The 24332-nt window shown below is 48.3% G+C and overlaps 1 protein-coding gene across 4 annotated transcripts in view; it reads left to right on the top strand.

Annotated features, from left to right (window-relative positions):
- The window catches only part of ADAP2 (ArfGAP with dual PH domains 2), a 34645-nt gene that overhangs the window by 2096 nt on the left and 8217 nt on the right, over positions 1-24332 (top strand). For 3 of the 4 annotated variants that reach the window (XM_049637898.1, XM_049637900.1, XM_049637897.1), the window contains exons 3-8: positions 770-861; positions 3881-3960; positions 4872-4984; positions 15660-15806; positions 20568-20651; positions 23880-23942. In XM_049637898.1, the coding sequence (XP_049493855.1) occupies positions 770-861; positions 3881-3960; positions 4872-4984; positions 15660-15806; positions 20568-20651; positions 23880-23942 (579 nt within the window). The remainder of the gene's footprint in view (positions 1-769; positions 862-3880; positions 3961-4871; positions 4985-15659; positions 15807-20567; positions 20652-23879; positions 23943-24332) is intronic. The other variant, XM_049637899.1, reaches the window with a different exon arrangement.

Raw genomic sequence — 24332 nt, 5'->3', positions numbered from 1 at the left:
TCTGCTCTGTTGGGGTCCAAAGCCCATGCAAATCCTGGGTCACAGCCCAGCAGCCCCAGGGGAGGGGAGAAGGGTTCACTCTGCTCACAGGATGTGAATTAGCAACCTGATGTCTCTTCCCACATGGGCCCTAACCCCAGATATGCCACCTCTGTTACTGAGTGCTAACTCTTGGCCAGGGCCACTCTTGGCATATCTGCCTCTGGGTACCTCGGGCGTCATAGGGCCCCAGTGATCACCCTGACTTAAGTACTCAGTGGCGCCAGCTCTGACTTCTTCCATCCTCCAGCTATGTCTATCCGCTGCAGGCTTGCCGGGACTGGTGCTGGTGGTCCTGGCCATCTGTGGAGGGGGTGGGACAAAGTACATGAGCTTTGGAGTTGGACAGGTTTGGGTTGAAATCCTAGCTCTCCACTTTCTAGCTGTGTCACCTTGAGTAAGTCACCTAACCTCTCTGAGCCCCAGTTGCCTCACCTTTAAAATGAGGATGGCGGTATTAAAATTGTTGAGGGGATGGAATGAAGTAATGGGTAAGAACTGAGAAGTTCTCTGCCAGCGTGAGGCGTGGTTGTTACTGCACCTCAGTGTTCTGGCCTGGGGCTTCCCAGCAGCATGAATGACCAAGCCTGGGGTGTGTCAAACCCCAAGTAGGAGTGTCTCCTGACTGGGTCTAGGAGCCAGTGGGAAGAGTGGCCTTCTGGGTAGACCATGGTTTCATTTCACATTTTTTCATGTTCTAATATTACCCCAACTTGCTGCTGTCTTGCAGTTTATGACCCACAACGGGAACCTCCGTGTGAAGGCCAAGTATGAAGCCAGAGTCCCTGCTTTCTACTATATACCCCAAGCCAACGACTGTCTGTGAGTGGGTGATTTCTCGGTCTCACCTCCCCCACCCCTGTTCCATTTGTCTGTGGTGGTCTTTTCTTTTCTTAAAAAATTTTTTAATGTCTATATCTGAGAGAGAGAGAGAAAGCACGGGGGAGGGGCAGAGAGAAAGGGGGACAGAGGATCCAAAGCAGGCTCCTCTCTGACAGCAGAGAACCTAACGCGGGCCTCGAACTCACAACCGTGAGATCATGACCTGAGCCGAAGTCGGACGCTTAACTGGCTGAGCCACCCAGGCGCCCCTGTGGTGGTCTTTTCTATGGACCTGGTGGATCCAGAAAGACATTTGGTACTGTCATGGAGAACACGTAGAAGTGGCCTAGTTCCCTCTCTGTCTTTATTGCGTGGATTGTCACTTCACTGTCTGGGACTCAGTTTCCAAGCTGTGAAATAGGGCATTTTCTCTGTGATTCCTTTGCCTCTGATGTTCTCCTAGCCTACTGGTGGTGGCTAACTTGATAGAGAAGAAAAACGCTGGTATTTTAGTAGAGCAAATGTGTTCCAGCTACTTCCTATGGAGTGTTGTGCCCAAGGCTGTCCCACAGACCTCAGCATAGCTGCAACGCAGCTGTCTGGCCCCAGGTCCCTAAGTAGTAACCATATAAATAAGAGTAGTCACTAATATTCACTGAGCTTTACCTAGGTACCTGTGCTAAATGCTTATGGGCATGAATTTGTTTAATTCAACAACTCTGAGACAACACTGCCTTGATCTCCATGATACAGATGAAGTACCTGAGGCTCATAGAGACAGAACTGGGACTGACTAGCCCATCTGACACCAGGGCCTGCTGTTGGGTACCATGGCACTGGGGAAATTCAATATAAGGGCGGGAAGCTGTGAAGCATCACGAGGTTTCAGGTCCCTACACGTGAGGGGTCAGTGTGACTTCAGCCTCTGCAGGACTGACTGCCTGAGGCTTAGCCTCCCTCACAGGGACTCAGCCTCACTGCCAGGGTTGCTAGGCAGCGCCCCACCCCCACCCCCAGTATAAATGTGAAGAAGGTACCCTTTGGGCAGACACAGCTCATGGGGGGTATGGCTTGCGGAGAGCAGGCTGTATTTCAGCCACCATTGTCTTCTAGTGTCAGCAGGAAGCTCTTGGCCAGTGCACAAACTGTACAACTGTACTTAGTACCCTGCCATTTCCCAATATTTAAGCAACCCAGGGGCTACTGATGCAGCATGGAGTGGCAGGGGAGGCACAGTTTTGCACTCAGAAGATCCCAGTATTGTTTCCTGACTCTTACCACTCTGTGGCTGTGAAAAAGTGGACAAGTTACCCAACTTCTCTGAATCATGGCATCATCATCTGTGAAATGTAGATAACGATGCCCATATCATGGCATGGTGGTAGAGATTAAATGAGATAATTTGTGTAAAATGTCTCACAGGCCACATGACAGGCTAGTTTTAACCCGTTTCTTCGGAATGCTGTCTGGTCCCTGGGCCAGCTGAGGGATGTGCCAGGCTTAACTCAAGAGGGTCTGGCTCACCTTGCCTCACTGCTGCCACTCAGCCCTTTGCTGCAAAGAGAAAGGAACAGGCATTTGATGAACACCTACTATGTGCTCAGCTTTCTGCCAGCACTACAGACACTACTTGCTGTGACTTTAACCATAGCCCTGTACCTTACCCGCTTTTAGCAGAACACTCACGGCCTCCTCCCTGTAATTCTAAGGGTCCTCAAAGTTTCCCACCTCTAGGACCAGGCCTGGGGCCTCAGTCTCCATTCCCTCTCCCGGCTCCGATGCTGTCACTCAGGATTCCACGGTGGGCTTGGTGCCTCTCCTCAACGTGCTGGGTGTGAGGGCTGTGCATTAGGTAGGACTCTTGGTGGTAAGTGACAGAAACCCAATTTAAACCAGCTTAGGCATGAGGGGATTTTATGGGTTCTGGGAATCAGACGGTAGGAGGGACACAGGTGGAGCCACCCTCAGGAAGGACAAGCCAGGGGCTCAAACGCTGTCAGGCCTCTCCTACTCTGTCTGGCTCTCATTCCTGCACCTTTTCCTCAGCCAGGCTTTTTTTATAGAGCTGGGAACAAGGCCACTTCCTGGTCCCCGGCCCCAGCTCTCAGCCTGACCCAGAGAGGGCTTCCAATCCATCCCTCTCTTGGTTTTGCTCCACACAGCCCAGGGCAGAGCTCTGATTGGCCAGTTCAGGCCAAGGGCCCAGCTCTAGGTCATTCCCAGTGTCTTGGAAGTAAACCTTGGAACATTTCCCTGGAAAAGGCAAGAGGGAACCAAACAGTTGAAATAAGTTTCCTGCAGGGTTCATGGAAGACAATATCTGATTAAGCTAACATTAAACTCCTAGTATGTGCTGATCGTGGTACTAGGCCCTTTTATATACATTTAAACTCCTCCTAGACCCTGAGGGGTAGGTAGGTATAATATTATTGACATATCCCCAAGTTCAGAGAAGTTAAGTAACTTGCTGTTGGTCACACAACGGATAAATCGTAGAGGAGGATGAGATCCCAGGTGGTTGGACCCCTATGTCACTTCTCTGTCCAGTGTGGCATGCCCAGACTTTGTGGGAAAGCCACAGGAAGAGGTTCATGGACTCCCCTGGCGTCAGCTTATGAGCATGCAGTGGGGGGGGGGGGTGGCTGTGTAGATGGTCCAGGGGAGCCGGTTGACCTAGAGGGCTGGGCTGGGGTTGGAATAGCCCAGTGGTTTTCATAGAGCCCCTTGGGGGAAATCTTTTTCCTCAGGAGACACTGGAAGTATCTAAAGACATTTTGGGGTGTCCTAACTAGGGGTGGGGGACTATTGGCATCTAGGGGATAGAGGCCAGAAATGCTGCTAAACTGGCTACAGAACACAGGATGCTCCCCCCTCCCCCACAACAAAGAATTAGCCCCAAGTGTAACGGTAACAAGGCTGAGAAGCCCTGGGTAGTCTGAGCAGACAGTTGCTGTGGTGCTCCCACCCTGTGGTAAGAGGATGTACCAGACACAGTTGACCAAGGGCTCTCTCTTTTTAGGGTCTTAAAGGAACAGTGGATTCGAGCTAAGTATGAAAGACAGGAATTCATGGCCGATGGGAAAACCATCTCACCCCCAGGTAAGTTCTTTTGTGGTCTGCGTTCTAGTGAGTCCTGGAGAATAGAGTGTCTGAGTATCAGGGCCTAATCAGGAGATATCTGCCGGCCTCACTCTGGCCACAGAGGCCAAGGTGTGGGTTCCTCTGCCTCTGAAACAGCAACATGTCAGCTGGTGGGGTTTTATGGTCTGAGTGGTTGAGAAGCATTTTTATCTCAGGTCCCCGCAGGGCCACAAGTGTGTATAGAGTCTTAGTATAAAATTGCAGGAAGACTCACCCTCTGGGCAGAGTAATTAGAAAAAGGCACCCCTGCTCCTGGTGAGGGTAGCCCCTGGTGTGGCACGAGGCTCGGGAAGGCACACGGGAGGGATTTCAGCCTCCCTTTGCACCTTTGTGTGGGGCACGACCTCATCGCTGGCCCTCGACCCCTGGTGGTTGCTGCCCAGCTGCTCTGAGTCCAAGCTGACACCGACCCAGAGTACAAAGTGCACAAAACCACTGTGAGGACCCAGCAGCAGCCGGTGTCAGCCCTCCTAGCCACCAGGAGCACGCGGTATTCTTCGGCCAGCGGGTGCCTGGAGGTCGCTCATTGTTTCCGCCCTCTGGAGAGTTTCATTAGGCCGATGTCAACGTGAAGTCGGGCAGGACTATATGGGCGTCTTTCAGAATCATCCCGTTTCTCAGGACTTAGCCTCCTTAAGGGCTTACTCTGTCTTGTGAAACAGCCAAAGAAGGAAGTTAGTGGGGGGAGCCCAACCAAAATCATAAGACATTGCGAATTTGGCTCCAGAGGGAACCCTGCGTGTTGCAGCTGATAGAGCTAAGTTAGATTTGAGAGGTTTTTAGCACGGGGTGGAGCGTTCATTCTCCCCTTAAGGAGGTAGAATCTTGAGGATGTAGGTGTTCACTCTTTCTCATCTTTGGCGGCCAAGGTAACCGAGAAGGGTTCTTGTGGAAGCGGGGAAGAGACAATGCACAGTTCCTGAGAAGGAAGTTTGTTCTCCTGGCAAGAGAAGGCCTCCTGAAATACTATACTAAAGAAGAGGTAAGAGGCCAGACCGGCGAGGGCTCCCCTCCCTGAGCCCTGGCTCCCACTCCCCCGGAAGCTGCATTTAAATCAATGGTGCTGAGCCTTATGGCTAGTCTCAGACACTGAGCGTTCAGCACTACATTCTGCCGCTCTTCCTTGGTGATGCAACTCATAGAGTCCACAAAAAAACACACCTTCTCTTCGCTTCAAATCGGATTAAGCCTTGGATGATCACTTGAATTTACTTCACCTATTCATGCACTCGAGAATTTATTTAGTGAGCACCTACTATATACTAGGCATAATTGGAAGCACTGGGGAAACAGCAGCGAACTAAACGAAGCTGCTGTTCTCACGGGGCTCTCATTCTAGTGGAAGGAGACAGGTGGTAACCAAAACGTACATCGATATATGACATATGAGGTGGTAGGAGGCGCTATGAAGTATAATAAAAGAGGGCGAAGAGTTAGAGAGGATGGCAAGAGCCTGGCTGACAGCACACGGTGGTCGGGGAAGGCCCCTCTGATGACATTTAAGCAGAGAAGTGAACAAAAGTGAGCAAGTCATGTGCATATGTGGGGAAAGAGTAGACGTAGAGGGAACACGATGTGCAGAAGCCCTGAATATGGCCGTGGCCATGGCTGGCACATACACCGCGTGCCAGTTAGAAAATGGCTCCTCTGAGACGGCGCAGCCCCGGGGCCCCAGTCTAGACAACCCGGAGCCTAGACTGCAGTTCTCCCTTGCACCTTAAGCCGGGGACTTTTTATTTAGTCTACAGACTACTCGACCATAAGCCACAGCCCTGGCCTGAGTTGGGTGTGTGGTTGGTGGATTTGTAGGGCATCAAGGAAACCAAAGTGGAATGTGCAGGGGGAGCAAAGAAAAGGATGGAAAGAGGTGAACCCATGCAGGTGAGGACCTTGTAGGGCCTAGTAAGACTCGAGATTGTTTTCTGTTTTTGTTTTTTATTGAAACAGCTTTATCAAGACATAAATTCACTGGGCGCCTGGGTGGCTCAGTCGGTTAAGCGCCCAACTTCAGCTCGGGTCATGGTCTCACGGCTCCTGAATTCGAACCCCACGTCGGGCTCTGCGCTGTGTCAGCATGGAGCCTGCTTGGGATCTTCTGTTCTCTTCTCTCTCTCTGCCCCTCTCCTGCTTCTACACTCCCTCTCTCTTTCTCTCTCTTTCAAAAATAAATAAAGAATTAAAAAAATATATGTAAATTCACATACTATGCAATTTGCCCATTTAAAGCATACAATTAATGGCTTTTAGTATATTCACAGTTGTGCAACTGTCACCACAATCAATTCTAGAACATTTTCATAACCCCCAAAAGAAATCCCAAACCCGTTGGCTGTAATCCTCTATCCACTCGACCCCCAGCCCCAGGTGGCCACTGCTCTACTTTCTGTCTCTCTAGATTTGCCTATTTCGGATCCTTCATACACGTGGAATATGTGGTCTTTGGTAACAGACCTCTTTCATTTAGCGTATGTTTTTCTTTAAGTTTATTTATTTTGAGAGAGAGAGAGAGAGAGAGAGCAGGGGAGGGGGCAGAGAGATGCAGAAGGAATCCCAAGCAGGCTCCTCACCTTCGATGCAGAGCCCTACGCGGAGCTCAAACCCACAAACTGTGAGATCATGACCTGAGCCAAAGTCAAGAGTCGGAGCCTTCACCGACTGAGCCACCTAGGCGCCATTTAGCATATAGTTTTAAGGTTTATTCATGTTGTAGCATGAATTAGTACTTTGTTTCTTTTTATTGCCAAGTGCTGGCCCACTGTATGGATGTTTATTTCACCTGTTCACTTAGTTGATGGACATTTGCGTTTTCCCTTTTTGGGCAAGTGTGAATAGTGCTGCTAATAAACGTAGGTATACAAGTTTTCATGTAGATATCTGTTTCCATTTCTCCTGGGTCTATACCTAGAAATGGAACATACCTGGGTCATATGGTAACTCTGTACTTAATATTTGAAGGAACTGCCACACTGCTTTCCAAAGTCGCTGCACCATCATATGTTCCCACCAGCAATGTGTGAAGGTTCCAGTTGCTCTGCTGTTATCTGATTTTCTGCTGTAGCCACCTTGGTGGGTCTGAGGCAGTATCTGATTGTGATTTTGATTTACATTTCCTTGGTGGCTAATGATGTTGGGTGTCTTTTCATGGGCTTATTGGCCATGTGTACATCATCTTTGTAGAAATGTCCGTTCACTGCCTTTTCCTATAGTTTAATTATCTTATGTGGCTTTTTGTTATTGAGTTTTTATAGTTCCTTATTCTAGATAGAGGTCTATATTGGATAGATGATTTACAAAAAAAGTTAGGCTTTTTGGATTCTACTCTGAGATGAGAAGACACAGGAAGGTTTTGAGCAGAGAAGTGATATAATTTGATTTAGACTTTTTACCTTTTGGGAATGAAAGTCTTGTGATGGATGAACATTTTGTGGGGACAGTTTCTTCTTTTTCATTTCATTTATTCATTTTATTTTTTAAATATTTATTTATGTATTACTTTTTTTTTTTAATTTACATCCAAGTTAGCATATAGTGCAACAATGATTTCAGGAGTAGATTCCTTAATGCCTCTTACCCATTTAGCCCATCCCCCCTCCCAAAAATGTTTATTTTTAAGACAGAGAGAGAGAGAAAACATTAGTGGGGGAGGGGCAGAGAGAGAGGGAGACACAGACTCTGAAACAGGCTTCAGGCTCTGAGCTGTCAGCACAGAGCCTGATGCGGGGCTCAGATCTGGACAGTGAGATCATGACCTAGGCTGAAGAAGGACGCTTAACTGACTGAACCACCCAGGCCCCTCCATACCCCCCACCCCTGCCAAAATTTTATTTTTAAGTAATCTCTACACTCAATGAGGGGCTCAAACCCACAACTCCAAGATCAAGAGTCACATGCTCTTACCGAGTGAGCCAGCCAGGCGCCCAGACTTAAACTTTTTTTTTTTTTTTGGTTCTTCTTTTTTTTTTTTTCAACATATGAAATTTATTGTCAAATTGGTTTCCATACAACACCCAGTGCTCATCCCAAAAGGTGCCCTCCTCAATACCCATCACCCACCCTCCCCTCCCTCCCACCCTCCATCAACCCTCAGTTAGTTCTCAGTTTTTAAGAGTCTCTTATGCTTTGGCTCTCTCCCACTCTAACCTCTTTTTTTTTTCTTCCCCACCCCCATGGGTTTCTGTTAAGTTTCTCAGGATCCACATAAGAGTGAAAACATATGGTATCTGTCTTTCTCTGTATGGCTTATTTCACTTAGCATCACACTCTCCAGTTCCATCCATGTTGCTACAAAGGGCCATGTTTCATTCTTTCTCATTGCCACGTAGTATTCCATTGTGTATATAAACCACAATTTCTTTATCCATTCATCAGTTGATGGACATTTAGGCTCTTTCCATAATTTGGCTATTGTTGAGAGTGCTGCTATAAACATTGGGGTACAAGTGCCCCTATGCATCAGTACTCCTGTATCCCTTGGGTAAATTCCTAGCAGTGCTACTGCTGGGTCATAGGGTAGGCCTATTTTTCAGACTTAAACTTTTTAAAGGAGCACTCTGGCTACTGTTGGGTTCAGGGTGGGGCAGGGAGGGGGCAAGAGTAGAAGGAGAGAAAGCAGTTAGGAAGCTATTGCAATAATCAAGCGAGGAATCAGGGCACCTGGCTCAGTTGGTAGGGTCAACTCAGGGTGGTGAGTTCGAGCCCCACATTAGGCACAGAGTTTACTTAAAGAAAATAAAAATAAATAAATTAAAAAAAAATCAGATGAGGAATAATGGTGGATTAGACCAGGCCGATGGTGAAGGAGGTGGTCAGAGGTGGTCTGATTTTGGAAGTAGAACCAACAGGATTTACAGATTGATTGACTGTGAGGTGTGAAAGTAAGGAGAATCCAGGGTAGTTCCCAGCTTTTTGCCCTACAGAACTAGAAGGACAGATTTTCCATTTGCTGAGATGGCAAAGACTTGGCTCTCTGAAGGGATGATCAGGAGGCTTTTTTGGTTTGGGATGCTTATTAGTCATCTAGGGGGAAACATTGAGAAGGAAGTTGGATATGTGAGTCTGGAAGTTTGGGGAGGGTCTGGAGCTGGAGTCCTCAGCACTGAGACTGTGTTGTTGTTGTTTTTAATGTTTATTTATTTATTTTTGAGTGAGAAAGGGAAAGAGAAGCAGAGAGAGAGGGAGAGAGAATCCTAAACAGGCTTCACACTGTCAGCACAGAGCTGGATGCAGGGCTTGAACTCACGAACTGGGAGATCATGACGCGAGCTGAAACCAAGAGTCAGACACTTAACCGACTGAGCCACCCTGGCGCCCCAGCACTGAGACTGGTTTAACAATGGGACTGGCTGGGATCACCTGGGTAGGGAGTGTGGGGAGATGAGAAAAGAAGTCCAAGGACTGAAGTTTTTTGGTTTTGTTTTGGTTTCCTATCCAAAAAGAAAAAAAATGTGTTTACTGGGATAGTTTCCCACTCATCTTAATTCAGGGGGCTTTAGTGCTGCTTCTGTAGGGGGAGCATCCTCCTGTAAGTCTTGCTTGTCGTCCTGTAGGTGGGCAGTGGGGCGGCCAACCCATACCACCGTTTGTCCACGGCTAAAGACAGTGGTGATTTTGTAGCATCCTGGGCACGGCACGTCCATGAAGCGGGAGCTGGGACTCTGCACCAGGGGGCTTCTTCTTGCGCTCCCTCTTCTCTTCCGGGGATGGGTGGAGGAGGTTCTTTGCAAGAACCATGTTCTTGGGGGGTGGGGGGGTTGTCACCACTGGAAAGGAGCGAGAGCAGAAATCCTACAACCGAGTAGTTTAGTACTTGTTGCTGAATGACAAGCCACCAAAAACTCAGTGTCTTAAAACATCAGGTTATTATTTCTCTCAGTCCTGTGGGTCGGGAATTGGGGAGGCCTTGGCTGCTGCGGTGTGCTCCATGTGTGCATCCGCCGGCTCACTCACCCTGCTGCACCGCTGGGTGAGAAGGCCCAGGAAGCCTTTGCTCATGTGTCTGGTGCCATGGCTGCAGGTAGCCTCTGTCTCTCCATGTGCTGGTTCCGCGTTCAGGAGGCTGGCTTGAGCTTCCTTGCAACATGGCAGCTGGCCTCCCCCAAGCACAGGTGGGTGCTGCTTGGCCTCTTAAACGCTAGGTCAGGAAATACCTTGTGTCAATCAAAGCACCTTGAGCAGCCAGCACTGATGCAAGGGAAGGGGATATAGACTCCCCCTCTTTCTGGGTATAATGGCGCGTGCGTACTGGGAGGGAAAGAATTGGTAAGGACCATCTTTGGAGATTATTTACCACACCGAGCCCTGAGACACTCCAATATTTAGAGGGCAGAAGGAAGAGACATTTCCAGCAGAGAATGTGAAGGAGTGGCCAACAAGGGCAGAAAAGGACAAGCTCTGAGCACTGTAGCCATGACCTGACTCCATTTCCTGTATGTAGGCCTTTTTATTTAAAAAAAAAAAAAAAAAAAAAATTGCCCCTATTGCTCTTCTAGATGGACCAGAGCAATGCCAGCAGGTCTCCAGTGTGACTGCAGCCTGGGGCCAAGTGAAACATGGTGGGGCGGGTGAAGAGTATTAACCCTCCAAGTGAGAGTCAGGGATTTCTTCTCAGTCTTCAAAGTAAAGCACTGAAAAAAGTTGTAGGTGCAAAAGGCAGGAGGAGGAGAGGCAGCTGCAGAGTTAGGAGCAGCTGCTGTGATTTGGCCTCGAGGAGGGACTTATCCCTGGCTAGCAAAAGACGGTCTGTTTCCCAGTCCTCAGCCAGTTCAGTCTAAAACGGTCTAAAAACAGAATGAGTTGCTTTTGTTCTTTATTTCTTTCCCCAAAGGGAAATTGTTTAAGGTTTGTTTGTTTGTTTATTTATTTATTTATTATGCGAGCAAGGGAGGGGCAGAGAGAGAGGGAGACAGAGAATTCCAAGCAGGATCCACGCTCAGAGCAGAGCCCGATGTGGGGCTTGATCTCATAACCGTGAGATCACGACCTGAGCCAATATCAAGAGTGGGAAGTTTAACCGAGTGAACTACCTAGGCACTCCCAGAGGGAAAGTTTTTAAATTGTAGAGGTAATTCATTTTTATGTAAACATTTTGGGTAATACAAAAGAATAAATATAAAGAAAGTGAAACTCAACATAATAAAATAGTAATACCCAGGACACATTAAAAAAAAAAAACTGTACAAAGTTGGGGTGCCCAGGTGGCTCAGTTGGATGAGCGTCCAACTTCGGCTCAGGTCATGATCTCGCGGTTTGTGGGTTTGAGCCCCGTGTTTGTGGGGTTGAGCTGTGCTGACAGCTCAGAGCCTGGTGCCTGCTTCAGATTCTGTGGCTCCCTCTCTCTCTGCCCCTCCCCCACTCATTCTCTTTCTCTCTCAAAAATAAACGTTAAAAAATAATAATAATAATAAAAAACCTACAAAGCAAAAAGAAAAGGAGAACCCATTGGAAAAATAGGTAAAGAAAATAGACTGGCAGTTCACAGAAAAGGAAGCCAAAATGATCAATATAAGAGATGCTCAATCTCTCTGGCAGTCAGGGAAATGCAAGTTAAAGCCATAATAAGATATACTACACACTCACCAGAATGGCTGGCGTTAAAAGGGCTGACCACCCCATGCCCTGGAAAGGATGTGGAGGAACCAGAACTCCCATACACTCCTGGTAGGACTGTGAAATGATACAGCCACTTGGGAAAACCATTTGGCAGTTTTTTTGTGGGTTTTTTTTGGTAAGGTTTATTTATTTTTGAGACAGACAGAGCACAAGTGGGGGAGGGACAGAGAGAGAAGGAGACACAGAATCCGAAGCAGGCTCCAGGCTCTGAGCGGTCAGCACAGAGCCCGACGTGGGGCTCGAACCCACAAACCACAAGATCATGACCTGAACCGAAGTCGGATGTTTAACCGACTGAGCCACCCAGGTGCCCCCATTTGGCAATTTTTAATGAAGGTAGATACACACATAAGCATATAACCCACCCATTCCACTCCTAGGTATTCAATGAAGAGGAACAAAAACATACGTCCGTAAAAAATATTTGTACGCAAATATTCGTAGATGCTTTATGCATTAAAAAAATCACCAAAACGTGGAACGAACCCAAATGTCCATCCACAGCTGAATGAACAAATTATAATATATCCATAGACTGAATATCACTGGGCAATAAGAAGAGACAAACTGTGGACAAATGCAACAATGTAGATGAATCTAAGATAAATTATTCTGAGCAAAAGAAACCTTATGCAAGGGTGTGCACTATATAATTTCATTATAAGAAGTTGTGGAACAGGTGAAATCACTTTGTGTCGATAGAAAGGGGTATGTGATTGCCTGGGGTTGAGGTAGGGTGGGAATTGACTGCCAAGGGAGATGCGGGAAGTCTTAGGGTGATAATGATGTTCTATATTTGACTGTGGTGGTGCTAATGTGGGTATATCCATTTGTCAAAAATCAAGCTGTATTCTTAAAATGAGTGCCATTTATTATTTATAAATTCTACCCCAGTGTAGTTGATTAAATGAAAATTAGCAATGATATCCAATTTCATATCCATCATATTGGCAAAAAATTTAAATCTGCCAGTCAAATGTTGGTGGGGATATAGGGAAAGGAGCACTCCTCTGTTATTGAGTGTGTTATTCATTTCTATTATTCCGGATTCTATATTGAAGTAAATATTGGTACAACCACTGTGGAGAGCCGGTGAGCAGGATAATTTGGCAGTTTCCAGTAGGTCAAAGATGTATGCACTTGTGATCTACAGTTCCGTTCCTAAATATATACTGCGACCTAGAGAAACTCTCACATATGTGTGCCAGGGACACAAGCTGACTGCAACATCACTAATGATTGCAAAAAATCAGAAATAATATCTGTGAACAGGAAAATAGACTGGTAACTTTTGGTGTGGTCATTCACAAGAGCAAACTAGTTGGGTATATCTCAACATGAATAGAACTCAAAAATATAATGTTGAGTGACTAAAGCAAGACCTAGAATGATACATATAGTATGATACCATTTATGTACCTTAAAACCACAGAAAACAATACTATGTAATGTTCACAGATATGTAGATGTGTGTAAAAGTGTAAAAAGCATAGCTAGTGGTGCCTGGGTGACTCAGTCAGTTGAGTCTGACTTCAGCCCAGGTCATCATGATCTCACAGCATAAGTTCAAGCCCTGCATCAGGCTTTGTGCTGACAGCTCAGAGCCTGGAGCCTGCTTTGGATTCTGTGGCTCCCTCTCTCTCTGCCCCTCCCCCACTTGCTCTCTCTCTCTCTCTCTCTCTCTCTCCCTCAAAAATAAATAAACATTAAAAAATTACAAAATAAATAAAAATAAAAAGTGAGCTAGAAGAATAAACATCAGGCTCATGACAGTGATTGCCTGGGGGGAATACAGGAGAATGGGATAGAGTGAATAGTGGTGAAAGGGATTTTTGCCTTTATTCATAATATCATATTTCTTTTAGAAAAAGGAAGAATATTCACAAAATTAGATACTCTTTTTTGTGTTTTTAGTATTTCAAGTAGTAAATATTCAAAAAAAAAAAATCTTCCAGGGGCGCCTGGGTGGCTCAGTTGGTTAAGCATCTGACTCTTGGTTTTGGCTCAGGTCATGGTCTCACGGCTTTGTTAGTTCGAGCCCCACATTAGGCTCTGTGCTAGCCAGTGCAGAGCCTGCTTGGGATTCTCTTTCTCACCCTCTCTCTCTGCCCCTTCCTGATTTGATACTGTCTCTGTCTCTCTCAAAATAAATAAGCTTTAAAAAAAAAAAAAAAAGGAAAGTCTTCCAATAGTCTTTTAAGAAAACCATTGTTAAGAGTGTTGGTGTAGGGGCGCCTGGGTGGCTCAGTCGGTTAAGCGTCTGACTTCAGCTCAGGTCACAATCTCACGGTCCGTGAGTTTGAGCCCCGCGTCGGGCTCTGGGCTGATGATGGCCCAGAGCCTGGAGCCTGCTTCCGATTCTGTGTCTCCCTCTCTCTCTGACCCTCCCCCATTCATGCTCTGTCTCTCTCTGTCTCAAAAATAAATAAACGTTAAAAAAAAAAAAAAAGAGTGTTGGTGTAAACATGTCTGCATTTTTATGCATGTTCAAATTTATATATATATATATATATATGGAATGTATATATACTTTTGTGTGTATGTGTGTATAATTTCTTATATTAGTAGGTTCCTACTATACATCCTGTTTTCTGGGACTTGGTGTTTCTCACCCATGGATATCATGGATGTTTCTTCATATAAGTAATATTGATCTAAATTATCCTATAAAAATTCGGTGGTATTTCACTGTATGAATGTACCATGATTTATTTATTTAACCCATTATCCCTCATGTATATTTAAATTCTTTTGACATTTATTTATTTTTGAGAGGCAGAGAGAGACAGAGCATGAGCACGGGAGGGGGAGAGAGAGGGGAAGACACAGAATCAGAAGCAGCCTCCAGGCTCTGAGCCATCAGCCCAGAGCCCGACGCGGGGCTCTAACCCACAGACTGGGAGATCATGACCTGAGCCAAAGTCGGACGCTGAACCGACCGAGCCACCCAGGCCCCCCATCCCTCATGTATATTTAAATAACAGGTTTTCTTCTTCTTCTTCTACTGCCACCACCGTTATTACTATTCTAAAAAACACAGCAGCAAACATCTTTTGAGACACATGTTTGCATTGTGATGCAATTACTACCTTGGGATAGATTCTTAGATGTGAAGCTGTGACTCAAGGCAAAATACTGAACCTTTTAATAAATATGACCAAATTTCCCTCTAGAGAAGATTATCCAACAGAACATTGTTCAGTGATGGAAATGTCCTATGTCTGCCCCGTCCAATACCCTAGCCGCTAGCCACACGTGGCTACTTGAGCACTTGAAATGACTAGGCATAAGGAACTGAAGTTTTATTTTTATTTAATCTTAATTTAAATAGTCACATGTGGTTAATGGCTGGCACAGGTCTAGAGGGTTTGTATCATTTTCTTTTTTCTTTTGTTAAATGTTTGTTTTCACGCGCGAGAGAGACAGATTGCAAGCAGGGGAGGGGCAGAGAGAAAGGGAGACATAGAATCTGAAGCAGGCTCCAGGCTCCACACTGTCAGCACAGAGTCTGACGCAGGACTTGAAGTCATGAACTGCCAGATCATGAGCTGAGCCGAAGTCGGGTGCTTAACCGACTGAGCTACCCTAGGCGCCCCTGTGTCATTTTCCTCTCTCATCAGTTACGAACGAAAGTATTCTTCTCCTTTCCTTGCTTAGTATCAGTTAGTGCTTAACCTGTGTTCCAGACCCCTGCCAACAGAGTGGAGCATGGGAGGGAGTGCCCCAAGGCCCCCACACCTGCCTTCATCTGTATATCTGTTTTATTGGTTTGGCTTCCATAGAGGAACTGCTTCAGAAAAAAATCTGTGGCTAAAAAGTTTGACAAGTCCTAAGTTCAGGTCTGTCTAAGCCCCTTTCCAGCTCGGCGAAGCCAATCTGATTGAGTAGGAATGGTGGGATGACCTAAATGCAGGGAGCAGTAGAACCTCTGTGCATCTTGATATTAGAGCAAGAACATTTAGAAGCCCTGAAAAGTTACAGATTGGTTATCTGTTGGCATTAAGGCCTTGGTGAAGGTGGTGAGATGTCACCTGCTTCCTCTCTTTCAGGGTAAAGGCCCCAAAGCTGTCATCAGCATCAGAGACTTGAATGCCACCTTTGAAACAGAGAAGATAGGGAACCCCCACGGGCTGCAGATCACCTACAGGAGAGAGGGCCACATCAGGAACCTGTTCGTGTACCACGAAAGTGGGAAGGTGAGCCGAGCCGTGTGGCTACCCCAGCCTCCCGCCTGCACCCCAGGACTCTGCAGGCCCTCCCCGCAGCTCCCTTGTTCAGCTGCTCTTGAGATTTGCTGCCCCAGTTGGCCTTCGTCTGTTGTTACCTTCCGGTCTGAGATGGCTGTGTGAGGAAGGCAGAGCAAGATTAGGGAGAGACACCCGACAGGTACCGTGGGTGTGTCTGGACAGTACACAGCCATTCAGGGGAGTCCAGTTGGTAGGAGGGACTATGCCCAGGGACGGCCAATCCAGATAAGGCAGGGAGTCTGAACACAGCAGGAGTGGATGGAAGACCAGGTGGCAGTGAATGCAGAGGCCTTGCTTCTCAGCAGGTGGTCCTGTGGTCCTGTACTAACAGCATTAGCATCACCTGGGAGCTTGTTAGACCAGAGTCTCAGGCCCACCTGAACCTACTAAATTAGAAATTGCATTTTAACAGGCTGTCTAGGTGATCCTTAAGCACATTAAAGTTTAAGAAAACAGGGGCGCCTGGGCGGCTCAGTCAGTTAAGCAGCTGAGCCTTGACTTCAGCTCAGGTCATGATCTCACAGTTCGTGGGATCCACCCCTGCCCTGGGATTCTCTCTCCCTCTCTCTCTCAAGATAAATCAACATTTTTAAAAAATCGGCTTCTGTCAGAGAAGAGCAAGCCAATAGTACAGGCCCAAGAGAATAATCTGGGTCACAATGAGCAGAGTCATGTGACTTGGGAGTCATGTGCTAAGTGGAGGTGGGGGTAAAGGTGAGGTCTGACATTTTGTGAGTACATGTTAATTCTGTGCCAGGCACTGTTCTCGGCTATCGCTATACATCATTTATGTCTTCATTTTTTTTTTCTTAAGTAGCCTCCACACCCAACGTGAAGCTTGAACTCACAACCCCGAGATCAAGAGTCACATGCTGTACTGCCTGAGCTAGACAGGCACCCCACAATACAGCATTTTTTTCTTTCTTTTTTAAAAGTTTTTAATGTTTATTTATTTTTGAGAGAGAGACAGAGTGCATGCAGGAGAGGGGCAGAGAGAGAGAGAGACACAGAATCTGAAGCAGGCTCCAGGCTCTGAGCTGTCAGCACAGAGCCCGACGTGGGGCTCGAACTCACGAACCCTGAGATCATGACCTGAGCTGAAGTCAGACGCCCAACCGACTGAGCCACCCAGGCACCCCGTGCAATACATCATTTCTTAATCCTCAAAACAATCCTGGAAATGTTTTAACCCTATGTCCCTGAGGCATGGGCACATTAACCCAGACTATGGTTCTTGGGTCCCACAGTCCATTTTACCACTCTACATGGCCCTGCTGGAAGGAGAATCCTTGGCAGCAGGAGCCAGAAACCTGACCCAGGGGCTAGATCTTCCCAAGCGGCACTAGCACTGGGACGCTGTCTTCACGCTTTGGGCAGAGTTCCCAGTGGCGTAGTCTGAGGAACAGGGGTTCGGAATCAGAAACTGGAGCCCTGGTCCTCCGCTCTGGGCTGTGTTACTGGGGCACATCCCTTCCCCTCCTCCATCTGCGTTTATAGATCAGAACACCCGCCTCCCAGAGGGGTTTTGAGGGTTGAGTGACCATGAACCATGAATGTGAAAGCATTTCAAACATTAACCGCTGCTAATTATTGGCACATGATGGTAACAGTTGTAAAAGGTTAAGAATCTTATGGGCAATTTCACATCTCTGTCACTTATTCATTCATGAATTCACTCTTTCCTTGAATGCTTATTGGGTCTTTGCAGTATACAAAGCACTGCTGTAGGTTTAGAGAGTGTGGTAGTGAACAGGGCAGAGCCGTGGGCAGGCCTCAAGGATCTCAGTCTGGGGAGGGAGTCAGATGAGGAAAGAGGCACCTGCTGATACCGTGTTGATGGGCTGTCAGTCATGCTGCGGTCACACAGGAAGCACGTAAGTGGCCTAGTCTCGGGGGCGGGGCAGTCAAAAAGGCATTCCAGAGGAAAGAGTTTCTATTTAAAAATTATGTGAATATGTTGAAAAAGAGGACACTCAAATCAGCTTAAAGGGAGCATGAATGGGAAATATACAAGGGTGTTTATTTTAAGGGCAACAAATCTGGCTGGGCCTCCTGAGAGATTAGAGTCAAGAACTGTGGTGTGTGTGTGTGAGAGAGAGAGAGAGAGAGAGAGAGAGAGAGCCAGAGAGAGCAGTGAGCCCTCTTAACAGGAGCACATTGTTCTATGACACCTGAGGTGCAAGTAACATAGTACTTATTTTTTTTTAATTTTTTTTTTTTTATTAACGTTTTTTTATTTATTTTTGAGACAGAGAGAGACAGAGCATGAACAGGGGAGGGGCAGAGAGACAGGGAGACACAGAATCTGAAACAGGCTCCAGGCTCTGAGCTGTCAGCACAGAGCCCAACGCGGGGCTCGAACTCACGGGCCGTGAGATCATGACCTGAGCCCAAGTCGGACGCTTAACCGACCAAGCCACCCAGGCACCCCGAGTGTCCTACTTTAGCTCAGGTCATGATCTCCCAGTTCATGAGTTCCAGCGCCTCACTGGGCTCTGTGCTGACAGCATGGGGCTGGCCTCTGATCCTCTGTCTCCCCCTTGGCCTCTACCCCTTCCCTGCTTGCACTCTCTCGCGCTCAAAAATAAAAATAAATAATAAACATTTAAATTCAAGGACCCCCATTCCCCAAAGTGGCAAGAAATCTAATATCAACCCTCTTTCTTGACTTCCTCCCTTGGTTTTACCAGAATCTTGGGACTGGGACACGTGGAGGAGAGCCCTGGTTCTTGGTCCATGGTGGGCTCTCTGCTGTTGCCCTGTGTCCACAATGGATGCCAGGGGCCACCCCTCTGTGCCAATCACTATACGAGGGCTTTTGCTGAGGTGCCCAAGGTCTCTGATACTTACAGTTTCTGGCCCCTCCCATTTGCCCAGTGGTAGAGCATCTGACAGCTTGGGTCTGGCCATTCTCTTCCCTTCAGTGGCCCAGCCTCTCTGTTAGAGAGGCGTAAATAGAAGCTGCAAACTCATGCCTGCAGGAGCCAAGTAGGTAGTTGAAAAGTGAAGTGGATGGGGCACCTGGGTGGCTCAGTCCATTAAGCATCCAAGTCTTGATTTCAGCTCAGGTCGTGATCTCATGGTTTGTGAGATGGAGCCCCTCGTCAGGCTCTGTGCTGACAGCATGGAGCCTGCTTGGGATTCTCTCTCTCTCCCTCTCTCGCGGCCCCTCCCCTGCTCGCACACTCACTCTTTGTCTCAAAATAAACAAATAAACTTAAAAAAAAAAAAGTGAAGATGGCTAGAAGGCTATAAAGCAGGAAAACCTGTATAGAGGATTGAAACAAACATAACTTCAGGAACCAAACAAACACGTATGCAGGTTGGATTTGGCCCCATGGTCTCCAGTTAGTGACCAAAGTGAAGGTCTGGGTGAGTCTTTTCTGGAATGGCCCCATTCCTTTGGTGTCTGGGAGCTGAGAAGTTTATTAATTCCCAGGCCAAGAGAGCTCTGAACTCTGGAATACTAGGCCAGTGTGCTTGGCTGGCAAGAGAGAAATGGTAATTATGTTGCATTCCTGGGAAACCATAGTCAAATGAATTTCTCAATCACTGTATTACATCAAGGTGTAGCACTGCAGCTATTTGAACAATCTTTCGGCTCCCCCATTCCAAATTCTTGGGAGAAGGAACCTGGTAAGCCCAATTTAGCCTCTACATTGGCACAGCCCTGGCCCAGTTGCTGTGGCCAAGAAGGGGAGGCTCTTAGCTGCAAATGTGGCTGCAATTGTGGGTGAGTGGTGAGTGGGTGAGAATGGGTGGGGTGGTTCTCACAGAAGCAGGGCTTGGACTGGGCAGAAACCCATTACAACAACTAAACTAAACTTGGGGATCAGTAGAAGCTCTGTGTGGGGGGAGGGAGGAGGGGTGGGCCGGGCAGAATGTGCGAGGACCAACAACATGATTGGGAGGGTTGCAAATGGTTTTGTATGGAGAGAGCTCAGAGGGCAAAGTAGTCATACTTAGATTTTTCTCCTGAGGGTGGCAGAGAGGGCTCTAAGCTAGACACGGTTGCATTGTCAATGAGAAAATTGCTCTGAAAAAAAAAAAAAAATCACTCTGGCTGTTGTTGTTGGCGGGGGGGACCCATTGCAAAGCAGCAAAGCCAAGGCAGAGCCTGCTAGACAGGTGGTTCACCAGGTGAGCGACGATGGTGGCCCACACTCGAGGATGCATTCCCCTAGTGTGATACAAGTCCAAGCCGGCTTGGGCCCAAGTTACACCCCAGGTGATGAGCATTGCTACCGGAGGAGAATCCCCAGGTGCACCTGCCCCCACTTGGGAGCCGATCTTCGACATCTGAGGACACTTGCTCCTCCAATTGCGTCCCACTGGCCAGCATCACATCACCAGAAAGCTTGTTAGGAATGCAGGATCTCAGGCCCCCCCCCTCCCCCCAAACCCACTGGATCCAAATCTGCACTTTAAAGAGACCCTCAGGTGATTCTTATGCATATTAAGCCATTGCGGAACTCTAGTGCAGTTCACCTTCCTCCTCCCCCGGGCTCTGGATGTCTCCAAGTCCGAGGGTTCCCACCTGCTGGGGGGCGGGGAGCGCCTGGGCTCTGTGATCAGCACACTGGCCGCTGAGCAGAACTGAGGGGTGTGTGCATGTGCTGAACCTGAAGACCCAGCCGGCTTCCTGCCAGCGGACTCAGCCCCCCTCCCCCACTCCATCTCACAGGCTGATGTCCTCATTTTTCTCCGCAGGAGATAGTGGACTGGTTCAATGCCCTCCGTGCAGCCCGTCTGCAGTACCTAAAAACGGCCTTTCCTGAGCTCCCAGAGTCTGAGGTGAGCTAAATGTGGACCCCAGCCTCTGAGTCTCTTCCCTGCCACCTCTTTTCCTTGTCTGCTGACCCCCAAAATACTCAGAGGCTAGACTAGCTTTGTTTGTGGACAGGACCTCGAGATTTGGGGGTGGATACCTCAGAGGGAAACCAAAGACCCTTTCTTCAGGGGGTTATGGCCTCACACATGGCAAGGCAGCCTCCAAAATGCAGGTGAGACTCTCTCTTAGGGATGCATAGCCACTGTCCCTAGTGTCAAGGGGCTTGGGATTGGGGCATCTCTTTCTGACCCCTCCTCCCACTGAAATGTGCAAATGATCCTTAATGTGCTGCTTTCAAAGTGCTTTTCAGCACCTTTTACCTTGTATTCCCTCGTATCCAGTAATCCCTTGTAGCAGCCAGTCAGATGGGGTAATCATTCCCATTTTATTGGTGAGAAACTGGGTCCCAAGAAGGTCAAGTGAATACCCAAAGGTGCTCTTCCCATTCGAGTGTCCTCCCTTTGCCCTTTTGTGTTCTGGTCTCGAGAAGGTGATGGGATCTTCTCCATTACAGTTCTGACAGGAACAGTCTTCCTTCTGTGGCCAAGGTAACGGTGACCCTGAGAACTTCATTTTGGTTGTCCTCAGACATGTAGGGCATCTGTCTGCATCTCTCAGGTGTGTGGGGCAGAGGATGCTGCCTCGAGCCAGGAGGCTTGGGTTCTCAAGGATGCCCTGTCACTAACTCGCTCTTTGACAGCTGCTGGTTATGGCACTTCTCCAAGTATCAGTTCCCACATCTGTAAGACGGTGGTTGGTCTGGGTCATCTTCAGGGTTCCTTCCAGCTCTGAGGTGGAAGCTATGGGCTGGTGTCTGCTTTAGGCCCTGCTCTTAGAGGATTTTATAAGTGATGGGGGTGGAGATGCCATATTAATCCTGGAACTTTTTTTTTTTTTTTTTGAGAGAGAGAGATGGAGAGAGACGGAGAGAGACAAAGAGAGAGAGGGAGAGAGAGAAAATCCCAAGCAGGCTCTGCGCTGTCAGCACAGAGCCTGATGTGGGACTCGAACTCACAAATAATGAGATCATGACCTGAGCCGAAATCAAGAGTCGGATGCACGACCAATTTAGCCACCCAGGTGCCCCCCCCAACCCGGTATTTTCTTATTCCAAACTGTTAGACCCTCCTTGAAAGCTTAGATTCTCCTTAATTCCACGGTTTTCAGGGAGCTAAGTTTTGGAAATGGGTGTCCACACCAGGCTTGGTGATGCACCGAGATCACAACTCCCTGGGAGCGATTCCAGCCAAGGGTCAAGACCTTCCGGGTCTGCAGAGTCAGCACCCAGCATGGGTGAATGCACGCTCTGCGAGGAAGGCGTTGTGGGTGCTGCCTGCTGACTGGAGATCTTGGAGGACAAAGTGCAGACTCTCAGCCTGAGTCATTGGGCTGACTCTCCAACTTTGCTGACCCCTGCAGAGGAAATTGGTCTTTGGCCAACTCCTCAATGTCCTCTTGCCTCCCCTCACGCACTGTTGATCTCCGCTGCCCCCCCCCCCCCATCTCTCTGCTGCCTTAACTCCTGCTGTGCCCAGGTATGTGTGAGGTTCTGGACAACTGCCTGGACCTGCCTTAAGTTTAGGGATCCAGAGGTCAGACAGCTGAGAGTTCCAGTGTGGAACGTGGTCCTAGACTAAGAAACGTGTGGCCTCTGAAGTCAGAGAAGCTGATGTGTTACCTGGGACACATCACCTCACCTCTCTGAGCCTCGGGTTGCTCCTCTGTCACCATGGGGACAGCACCTACTTTCCAGGGCTGTTGTGAGAATCGAGTGAGCCAAGGCTTCTGAGGTACAGCAAGCAGCACTCCATCCATGTGATCTGCCTTCTTCTGGTTGTTTCCCTAGGCCTAGCCCAGCCTTGCCCTGGCTCAGGTTCAGACTATTAAGCAGCCTGGGACTCTTTTTTCCAAATGAAGGAACTAAGGCCTGTAGAATGTATTTAGGGAAAGGGGAGTTTATTTTCTTCACAATTTTCTTCCTTTCAGACTTCCCAGACTTTACTTCCCCTTTGTCCCGTCCTGGGCTCTGGAGCTCTGGAGAACCCCCTCTGCTCTCGGAAGCCTGGGCTGTCATTGGAAGCTCTAGGCTTGCCAGTTTGACCCCCTAGGGTATAGGGGGCCAGCGTTAATTCCTGGAAACCTCTCTGAGCATAGGTTGGCAAGCCAGAAGGGCTCCTGGAGATCACACAATCCAGTCTCCTTATTACTCAGGGGACATGGGCCCAGAGAGGTTAAGGTCTTACCAAGGTCATACACCTTGTCAAGGTCAGAACTGCAGCTAGATCCCAGGTCCCCCTGCTCCTAGTCCAGAACTTTCTCTGCTTGCCTACTCTGCTACCATCTCCTGTGGGCCTGCGTCAGAATCCCCAGTAAGGACCAGGTCTTGGCCGGGGGCCTGGCCAGAGGGCTCTGGCATGTTTATGCTCAGTGTCATGGTGAAGTGGCGGGAGAACCACGAGTGTCTGTCTAGCGTCTGGCAGCCCTAGGTGTGAATCCCAGCTTTCTGTCCTACCAGCAGCCCGACTCAAGGAAAATCCCCAACCACGTCTCTGGGGCCTGGTGTGTTCAGATATCCAGCGAAGATAAAAATATCCACCTCACGGGGCACCTGGGTGGCTTAGTCGGTTAAGCCTCCGACTTCGGCTCAGGTCATGATCTCGCGGTTCATGAGTTCGAGCCCCGCATCGGGCTCTGGGCTGACAGCTTAGAGCCTGGAGCCTGCTTCTGTGTGTGTGTCTCTCTCTGTCCCTCCCCTGCTCGTACTCGGTCTCTCAAAATAAATAAAACATTTAAAAAATAAAAAAAAAAAAAAAAACACCTCACTCGGTGGTTGAGAAGGGCACCCAGAGCCTGACACAGAGTAGACCCTCAGAATATGCCCCCTGATGACACCAGGAGGGTCTCCTCAGAGCCTCGCCAATGTCTACCTCTTGGGGATACTGAAGGAATCCTTAGACTAAGTCCTTAAACCAAGATTCGGCTCTGCCGGTAAGCTCTGCAAACATCTGATGACAGAGATGCTGTCGTCTGCCTCTGGTGAAATGTTAATATTGCACCCATCCCACGTTCCAAATATAGCCCCGTGAACCACCAGCACACATCCTTCCCCATTCCAAACTTCCCCTTTGTTGGGGAGCCTTGAGCCCCTGGCATGTGAGTCAGGGGTTCAGTGTATGTCTCTCTTCCCCCAGCTCGTGCCCCTCATCACCAGGAACTACCTCAAACAAGGCTTCATGGAAAAGACGGGCCCAAAGGTACATTTCACCACTCTCTGTGGGACTCACAGGGCCCTGGTTCCAGTAGGCAGTAGGGCAGGATTTGGGAAGTAGGAAAGTGGGGACCTAGGGGGGTGGGAAGAGGAAGGGAAGTAACCCAGTGTTTGTGAGTTCTTGGGGCCAAAGACCAAGTGGAGACTGGTGAGCTGGTATGTGGTCCAGCATCATGCTGGTGCATCTCCCGACCCGTGGGCATCCCCTCCTTTATCAGCATCACCGGCGGCTTCTTTCTCCTTGGCTCCATCTAATTGAGCCGACTCCTGGGAGAGCAGAGCTGAAAAGGGACTCTTTGGGGGACAGCTTTTGCACTTGCCAGAACCCTTGTGTGCTTGGTGGTGGGGACCTACCGGGACCGTCCAAGTGAGACAG

The sequence above is a fragment of the Panthera uncia genome, chromosome E1, assembly GCF_023721935.1.
Source record: "Panthera uncia isolate 11264 chromosome E1, Puncia_PCG_1.0, whole genome shotgun sequence".
NCBI lineage: Eukaryota > Metazoa > Chordata > Mammalia > Carnivora > Felidae > Panthera > Panthera uncia.
Note: the sequence above shows the minus strand (reverse complement) of the source record. Positions and strands in the feature narration are given on the sequence as shown.